General features: G+C 44.4%; 1 protein-coding gene across 1 annotated transcript in view; it reads left to right on the plus strand.

Annotated features, from left to right (window-relative positions):
• Window positions 1–5,165, plus strand: part of LOC148593305 (guanine nucleotide-binding protein G(q) subunit alpha-like) — a 29,035-nt gene extending 23,870 nt beyond the window's left edge. The window contains exon 2 of the mRNA XM_088531443.1: window positions 4,904–5,165. Coding sequence (XP_088387569.1) covers window positions 4,904–5,109 — 206 coding nt within the window. The 3' untranslated portion in view covers window positions 5,110–5,165. The remainder of the gene's footprint in view (window positions 1–4,903) is intronic.
• Window positions 5,166–9,034: the final 3,869 nt, after the last annotated feature.

The following is a 9,034-nucleotide window of genomic DNA, read 5'->3' on the forward strand; positions in this document are numbered from 1 at the left end:
AGCGTGAAGGCGAACCTCGAGGAGTCCTCCGGATGTAAGGGAATGGTATAGAAACAGTCTTTTAAATCCACAATCAATAAATCCCACCCTTGGGGTAACATGGCAGGGGATGGAATCCCTGGCTGCAGCGCACCCATAGGTTCCATCTGCTCATTTACCTTTCTCAGATCGTGTAGCAGTCGAAATTTGCCAGACTTTTTTGGAATAACAAAAATTGGGGTATTCCAGGGGCTAGTGGAGGATTTCAAATGGCCAGCATCTAATTGTTCTTTCACCAGCTGATGCGCGATTTGCAGCCTTTCTGCGCTTAGCGGCCACTGCTCGACCCAAACCGGGTCGGCTGTTTTCCAAGTGATCTTTAATGGCTGCCTGACAGCGGCCGCTGCGAGAAAACCGAATCGGTGGTAGTCAAAACCACCCCCAGCTGGGACATGCACTCACGACCAATCAGGGCATTTACACCGAAAGGCAAGGCAAGGATTGTTACCCGTGATGTTATTGTCTTCCCATCGATGGTCAAGGTGACGGGTACTCTGCTTTCATATGCTGTTGCCACACCTCCAATGCCATCAACACTCCCTATAGCGGGTCGTAATGGCCAGCTGCTCGGCCAGAGCCTCCGGGAGATTATCGTCACGTCGGCTCCCGTGTCGAATAAGGCATCAAAGGTGATCTGCTGCCCCTGGCAGGTCATGGTTACTGGTAACGTTGGTCTTTTTCGCATATTCAAGGTTAAGCACACCAATCCCCCTGTAGAGCCGAATCCGTCCTCTCCCCTTTCTGGTCGATCGTCAGCAGTAGGGGCAAAGCCAGCCATGAGATTGCTCAAGGGTACCAACTGAGCTATCTTACTGCTCTTGGGTATAAACACCGGAGGTGAATAGGTGTAAGCCATAATTTCGATAGTCCCGGTGGAATCTGCATCAATCACCCCAGGACAGACCATAATCCCTTGCATTCCAGCAGAGGAGCGACCAATTAGTAAAGCGCCTAGATTTTTCTTGGAGGGGTGGAGAGGCCCCCGCATAGTTGTTGGAATGCGGACCGGATTACAGTCTATAAGGGTTACATCTATTGCGGTTGCCAAGTCGACCCCCAAGCTGCCGCGAGTGGCTGGTCGCAAACCGGAATCGCCGCAGAGGCTGGGGCAGGAGCTACTATTTTCTTCGCGCGGCTCCGTGACGCACTCAGATTGCCGTTTCCCGAATGGGGACATGCCTCAGGCGCATGTGAGTCCGATCGGCAGCTCGGACACCACACTTCCCCCTGTGGGCACTGTCGCTTCATGTGCCCTCGTTTGCCACACCTGAAACATCTTCTGGGCTTCCTAGGGGGTGGGCCCCGCTGTGTCTCGGAGAGAGGCCGCAGTGCCGCCGCAAGGACCCGAGTCTGTGACTGAAACGCTCACTCTAATAGTTCAGACTGAGCCTGCAGCGCTTCCGAGAGGAATGCTGCTGGGCCGTTTCTTTCTCTTTTGGATACTTCCTCAAGCATTATTTCAATAGGGGCATCACGCGGCAGGTTTAATATCATGTTCTTACATTTTGGGCTCGCATTCTCAAACGCTAGCATTCGCAACATCTGTTTACGCAGCTCATCTGATAACTCGGGTGCCTGTTCCAGAGCTTGCACCAACCGATCCACAAAAGCCGTGAATGACTCTGTGCCTCCTTGCTTGATCGTAGTAAAGGAGGGGGCTTTTTTCTCGGCAGGCAATGCAAGCAAGGCGGCCAGGGCTGTCTCTGCGGCCGCGGTAAGCAAGGCCACATTATAGGTCAATTGTACCATCTGGTTGGAAAAGTGCCCCTTGCCACAAATCATCTCTACACGCACGCCGTCCATAGGGTCTCCGGCTACCCGAGGTCGATCGCACACCCTCTGAGCCTGCCTCTCCCACTCTCGTTCCCATAAAATAAACTGCGCTGGAGAGAGCAGCAATCGGGCAATCTGGCCGCAGTCCCCGGGAAGTACAAGCTCAGAACTAAACAGAAACTGTAACATCTGCTTTGCTGGTTCCGAATGCAAGCCATAGTTTGTAACCGTCTGTCGTAATTGCTGTAATATCTTCCAATCAAAAGCCTTCCACCTAGCCTCTACATTACCATCTGCCTGCTGCTGGAGTATTACCGGACACGCTATAGCTGATGCAGCCTCCCACTCGCCTTCCAGGATGGCATCCTTAATCACTCCCGTCCATCTGCCGCCGCTTGCAGGCCGTACCGTAATACCCTCACCAGAGGTAACTCGAACATCCCCCATGGTTCGGCCCCCGAGACCTAGACTCTGCAGTTCTTTAATTGCCTTCCTCAGCGCTCTATCAGATGGTCTCTCTCTACCCTGCCGGTTTACCATACCCTCATCATCAGATGTATTCTCACTGTCGCTATTTACTAATTTTCGCGAGCCTTTTGCCGGCATTCTCGCTGCCTCGGCCCCTCCCTTAGCCCCCGCTGGTGAGCCTGCCTCCTCCGGAGGAGCAGAAGCTTCTCGATAAGCGTCAGCTCTACCTGGCTCGGAGCCAAGGCCAGCCTCCTCGGCAATTTCAGCCGCAGTCTTTCGGGATCTGGCGACAACGCCCCTTGGAGTAACATTCATTCCCCCACCAAATGGTGAAACCTCAGATTCCGCTCCCAAAATTTCCGAAGCCGCCATGGCCACCTTCTTCTCAGCAGTCATCTGGCAGAGATGGTTCTTAACTTCTTTCCAGGTGGATCCCATCTCTTTAGCGGATTTGCTTCCGCTGATCGTGGATTCCCATAACGAATCCCCGATCTCCCGCCACTCTGTAACACTAAACACAGTGGCAGGATCTGAAAAGTGGCCCTGTTCTCTGGCCCATTTTAACAACTCATGGAGTTTTTTCGTACTCACAGCCGCCTCTCGCTTAGTGAGAATCTGTGATAACAGCTGTGTTGCCGCCTCCCAGTCCATGCTTAAGGCGGTCTTCGCGGAGGGGCCCCGACGGCTCAACCGCCCCCGCCCCTAGACCCTGTGCCCAGCACTGTCCCGGCGGTGTGGGTACCTCACACCGGACGCCGCTTCCCAGCTCCTCAATCCTCCGTCACGCTGTGGTGACCCTGGATTTTCCGCGATCCTCCGTCAAGCCGCGGTGACCCCGGATCTTCCGCCCGCGGATCTTCCCCCGTCAGCCGTGGCTATCCAGGATCTCCGACCTGCCACAGCACCTTCCTGCCGCCAGGTCCCGACGACCCTGCCGTTGGGTCCCTGTTCGGGCGCCAGATGTTGGAACCAGGCGCAGGACAACTGCACAGGCCTTTACGGGAGCCGAGCCGGATTACAAGACACGATCCCAATATGAGTTTAGATCTTGCACCGTTTATTAGCGGAAGTGCACATATATTTATACCTACAAGCATCTGAGGGATATCCAGGTTAGCTACGATTGGTTGCTAAGGGGGGTTGCTATGTCCCGGCCGCATAGGCTCTTTCCCAGCTCTGCAAAGTTGTTTACCAGCGTCGGCTATCTACTCTTTCCCACATAGCTCCCCATTCCCAGCCGGCCAAGGACAACTCACTAACACTCCCCAGTACATTATCAGCAAGGCGCAGGTGGTGCAGATTCTCAGCACAGTGCAGATTCCCAGCACAGTATTTCTCTACATGTGGGTAAGGAAGACTTATGTTGAAAGGTTGTTTTATGCATAGGGGAGATGGGACTGAAGATTTCAAAGCAAAGTCTTTGGTAAAGAGCAAAATTTTTCAGAGGCTTCCAGGTAGGATTTTTTTTTTTGCAGTGTGCACTACCTCTGAAATAATTATGGGTTGCCAGTGCAGATTCAGGCTCTAACATTACATTTCTCTGCTTGTGAAATACATTTCTCTGATGAGACTCTAAAACATCAGGTAAGGTATAAGACTCACTTTGTCTTGGAAGCCATGATGCATAAAAGCTTTATAAAAATGATCAAAATAATATCTGGGCTGAAAAGGCTGAGAAGCACAGCACTGAACAATGCATTCAGGTGAATATGTGGCATTTCTAGGAGGGCTAAGTAGCTAGGTGAACATACAAGTGTTCATATGGCTGTGCAACTGTTCCTTTGAGATTTCAGCTTCTCCCTATAAGAAAACAAATCACATGAGTAATTTAGATAAGCCCTTCTAATCATAGAGAATGAGCCCACTGAGTTGGGGCAAAAGAAAAATGTTAGGCGATATATCCTGCATGAAATTTCCAACAGGCAGATCTTAATTTTAAATGGAGAAATATTTTAAAAATTAATTGAAAAAATAATCATTTGTGTTTTGTCTAAAGTACGCAGACACAGAAATTTAAAGTAAGGAATGGTTGCCCGTTAATTATGCCATTAATTATGGCTGATTTCATTTGTTTCAGAGGTTAAAGTTTGCAGAGCTGTGATTGTTACACTGCTTCCCCCCTCCCCCCCTTTTTTTTAAACAAGCTTATCTATGGGTTTTATATTGCTACATATCATAATGTTCTGAAATTTGGTCAACTAAGATGATATATTTTTAATAGTTTTCTGATTTTTATTTTGTGATAGTAATTCCCCAAAGTTAGATGATGTTGAGAATTTTATCTTCAGGAATGGAAATTTATGCTTAGAAGTTCATTATGCAGCAGTATACTCTAGATATTTTGGAGTGTGTTTTTTTGTTTTAGGTATTAGCTTAGTTATTTTCTCATTGCTATCCTTTTTCTATTCCTATTTTTTCTTCAAAATACAAGCTATAATTCAATGTTGCTTAGGTTGTTACTATACGTTACTGCTGTTTTGATATGAAACTGGTTGTTGTAGTTACTGTGTAAACAGCATAAGTACTTGACACTGTTATGCCCTGCACTAAAGAAGCTGTCTGCTTTGTGCAGGAAAATTGTTTGTCCAGTGACTGAAGTGTATCCTTTTTATTTGTCTTGCAGGCACAGGAGAGAGTGGTAAAAGCACATTCATCAAGCAGATGAGAATCATTCATGGATCAGGTTACTCTGATGAAGACAAAAGGGGCTTTACAAAACTGGTGTATCAGAATATATTTACAGCAATGCAGGCCATGATCAGAGCCATGGATACCCTCAAAATTCCATACAAGTATGAACACAATAAGGTGAGATTTTTATTTTCATAGCTGGAGCTCTTCCTCTTTTTATTTTTAGAAAATGTATGGAAGGCGTCTAAAAACTATACATGGCATATAACTTGTACTGTACTTAAAGTTTGGAAGAAAAGAGCTTCCAGCTCCTGCCTCTACCACTCTTCCCTTTACACTGCCCTGACAAAACAGAGGAGATGAGAGCTCCTCTTAACAAGATATCTGGGGGATTTGTTATGGGGAGCAATTTAAGGGAAGGCTGGTGGTTGCCTATGGCTTTAGTCATCTCTCTTCCTTTCCTCACAACCTATGTTATGGCCAGAGCACAGTTAAACCATTCTTATGGTCTTTTACCAGTACTGCTTAAGCTTTGCCATTAATATTACTTGGGAAAAAGTTCAAATTAATAGAAAAATAAGTGGGGATAGCTGCTTGTGTGTGAGCATATTACAAAACAAAATTTGACACATGGCCTTAGGACAAGCAAATTCATTTGAAGCTGATGGCATGATATCACTGATATTTAGGAGGAGGAAAATAATTTAAAGCATTTTAAGGTTTATCTTTGACTAGCCTGACTTCTTTCTGATATCTGTGAGTTTTTTTGTTTGTTTGTTTCATTTTGTTTTTTTAAAAAAGGCAAGTAAAATCTTTTAAGCATTCCATGAAGGAGAGTGAAATTCTATTTGCTTTGCTTGAATAGAAGGGTGGGGGGGGGGTTATGGGGAGGCACAGAATTACATGGCTATCTCCCCCACTCCTTGCCATGGGAGTGATACATCTTTGAGAATGGTTCTGATTTTTACTATTGACTCATTATCAGTAACTATGTTGGGCAAAAAGGTTGCATTCTCTCATGTGTGGAAAGTTCACCTTTCTTTAAATCTTGTGAAAGGAGCTTTGATTTTTTTTCTTCTGTTAATTAATCTTGAAGGAAAATTATACTTACTCTGCTGGATTACTTAAATTCTTTTATTCTGGTATTTGTTCAAATGTCAGAAACTACTGAAGAGGAGGGAAATTTGTAATAAAAATAAGCTTCTCTTAACCAGGGAAAAGAGGATTAAATTAGTGTTAGGATAAAATAAATTAGTGTTAAGATAGAAGCCTTTTATGCTTAAATACATGAAGTTTAATGGTGAAAACTGAACTGTAGTACATATTTTAAAGTATCCTATTTAGAAATAGGATAGATGAAGCTTAATACTAGCTTATTCTTTTTTTTTTTTTTTTTAATCTTTAAGTCTGTTGAAAACAAACTCATTATCTTAGGAGCCTAGAAAACACAGGAAGGGCACTTCCTATTAATTTGAATCTCCTATCAGGAAATCCTATTTCTGTAAAGAATATTTCAAAGTTTGAGTAACAGTGTATTTTTAGTACAGTAATTGTTTTGCACAATAATTTAGAAAGCTACAGCTCAAGCTGATATTGATATGATTTGGCCTAAAGAAACAAGGGTAAAGTGTCCTTTTTTAAAACAAAGTCTTTGTGTTTGGGGTCAGTCTTTGGATTCACAGTAGAAATGTTTTTGCCTTACTGTACCAGTTCTCTTAACTTTGGTAAAGAATCACTAAAACTGGGGTGTTTTTAATCACTGAATGCTTCTGGAATTTGAAGTGTGTTCTTGTGGAAAAAGTTCAGTTAAGTCCACAGTTGGAAACTTTGTATGGTGTAAAACATCACAATAACATCTAGGATGGATTATTTTAATATAGGCAACATAGATGCAATTTTTAAGTTAGGCAAATTACAGTATATGCATTAGTGCAGTTCTTTCAAGATTGTCAGCTTCATAGACAGAGTCTGAAATGCATGGTCCTATATTATGATAATCTAGTTTCTTTGGAAGATGTATTATCAGACTAGTGAAATTCAATTGGGAAAGGTTTTAATGTCTTGATGGTAGGGCGTTGTATCAGGTAAGGCAGTTCTCTTGTTAAACTGCGGAATATGAGCTCTACTGAGATTTACGATAATGGGTCAGCGTGATCTCTTCTCTTAGGAATGTCAAAGGAAATGGTGGCTTATGGATTGAGTTTTAGTTTCCTTTCATGTACATGTTACTGTGTTTTCATTACTAATTAATTAGCTTGAAGTCGTGAAGCCATTGTTTCAAATAATACTTTTTTTTTTTAACATATCTAATATTGCTTAAGGTATATGCCTGGACAGCTTTTTATTTTTCTCTCCTGTTGTTGCAGCAGATCTACAAAACAAATCTGCTACTATACTAAATCACCACCATCACAGTTACTATTCCCTTTTAATGCAGCTTCCAGAAGACAAGCCGCCTCTTCCTCCTGAGAGGCTACCAGGAAGGTGTCACTGGTGATTAACAGGCAGGAAATCTTACTTGAATCCCATGCCCATAATTTCCTGAGAAACTACTAGAGACTACTTAAATATTCATAACAAGATACCTAATGTGAGTAACATAATAGAACAAGAAAATTGTTGGAGAGACTTAAAACATAAAAGCAAGTCTTAAATCAAGAAGTTTGCTGTAAGTTTCATAGAGTGCTTCCACAGTAGAAGTCATTTCCATATTTACACTTGTTCCTTATAAGGAATGTTTTTAAATGGATATAAGCAGGTATGGGAAATGCTCTTACATTATCTTCTAGGCTAAGTTTACCTCATTGGTAGCTTATTTCTTCTTAGTCCCCTGTAAAATGCAAATAAAAATACAATAGTAATACATCAGGATTAGATATTGTGAAATATTGCAGTTGAAAGCCGTAGTGGTAGTGGTGGTGGTGGCGGAAAGGAGATATCAAATCAGTATCGGATTCACAAACAGTCTGTGGACTGTAGGTCCGATCGCCTTCCTAGGAGCAAATCGAGTTCCCAAATAGTTTGATCAACTATAAGCTCAACTCTGGCAGTATCTGATGCACGAACAGTCTGTCAACTGTAGGTCCGATCGCCTCCCCCCAAACAAGTAGTCGAGTTCACAAACAGTATGATTTATTCAAATGCAACATTTACAAAGCAGGTTTCAGATGTCAGTACAGGAAATGCTCTACTAGAGCGTGGGGTTTTAGCTAGCCCTGATGGACAAATGTGCAATCATCACTCACCCCAGAAGATGGGAGAGGGCTCTCGGTCTCGAGTCTCCTCAGGCGGCGTCCCAACCCGAGGGAGAGGAAAGGGGGATCAGCGCATCAACTGATCCAGAATTTATGATGGATTCTTCCCTCTCACTTCTTAGTCTCTTCAGGTAGTGTCCCAGCGCAAGGGGAGGGAAGGGGACTCAGCCTGTCGACTGACCCAGGAATTACGATGGTTTCTTCCCCCCAGACTTTTCATCCTTAGTTCACCTTTTATACTTTTCTTTACATTCAGGTGGAGCTTGAGTGACTAGAGTCATACTTAATATTGTTATTGATTGGTGAAAAAGTTTCTCGCTTTCATTTAAAGGTACAGTCAACCGAAAATCTAGAGCGCATGCTCAGTGAGGGGTGGTCGTACCTCGGAGGTGGGTAACTTTTGGGATGGAGGTATGGTTTTCACATTATAATGAGCAAAGTTCAAGCAAAGTTCATCTGAAAGGAGTGATTTGCCACCTTTGCTGGCTCAGCACCGGACTTGTTATCGTATATCTCCCATTAGACAGCCACTGTGCGGCTTATCAGCAGCCCAGCACAGGGAGCGCAACAGAGTTTGGCCGCGGTGTCTTCACTCCGCTCCATCCTCCGTTACTCCCCTTTGCAGCTGCGAGGAGGGCAGATTGTGTTGCCCAGGGAACCGTGGAGGAGCTGAGTCCGTGCGTACCAACCATCCTGGAAGTGGCAACCGTGTAGCACCCCAAGCAGGCCTCTGTAATGCCAAAACTTCTGTTAGGCCCTAGTTTTCCTCTCAGTTCCTGCTTTCAAACAATTTTTCCACAAACACTTCTTCCACACTATCCACCCCGTGGCTATAGTCACTCAAGCTTCACATGAAGTTGTTTAGGTGT

Source organism: Tinamus guttatus, unplaced genomic scaffold (genome assembly GCF_059628265.1).
Source record: "Tinamus guttatus ecotype Peru unplaced genomic scaffold, ASM5962826v1 Tinamus_guttatus_pri_ptg000418l, whole genome shotgun sequence".
NCBI classification, from domain to species: Eukaryota; Metazoa; Chordata; class Aves; order Tinamiformes; family Tinamidae; genus Tinamus; species Tinamus guttatus.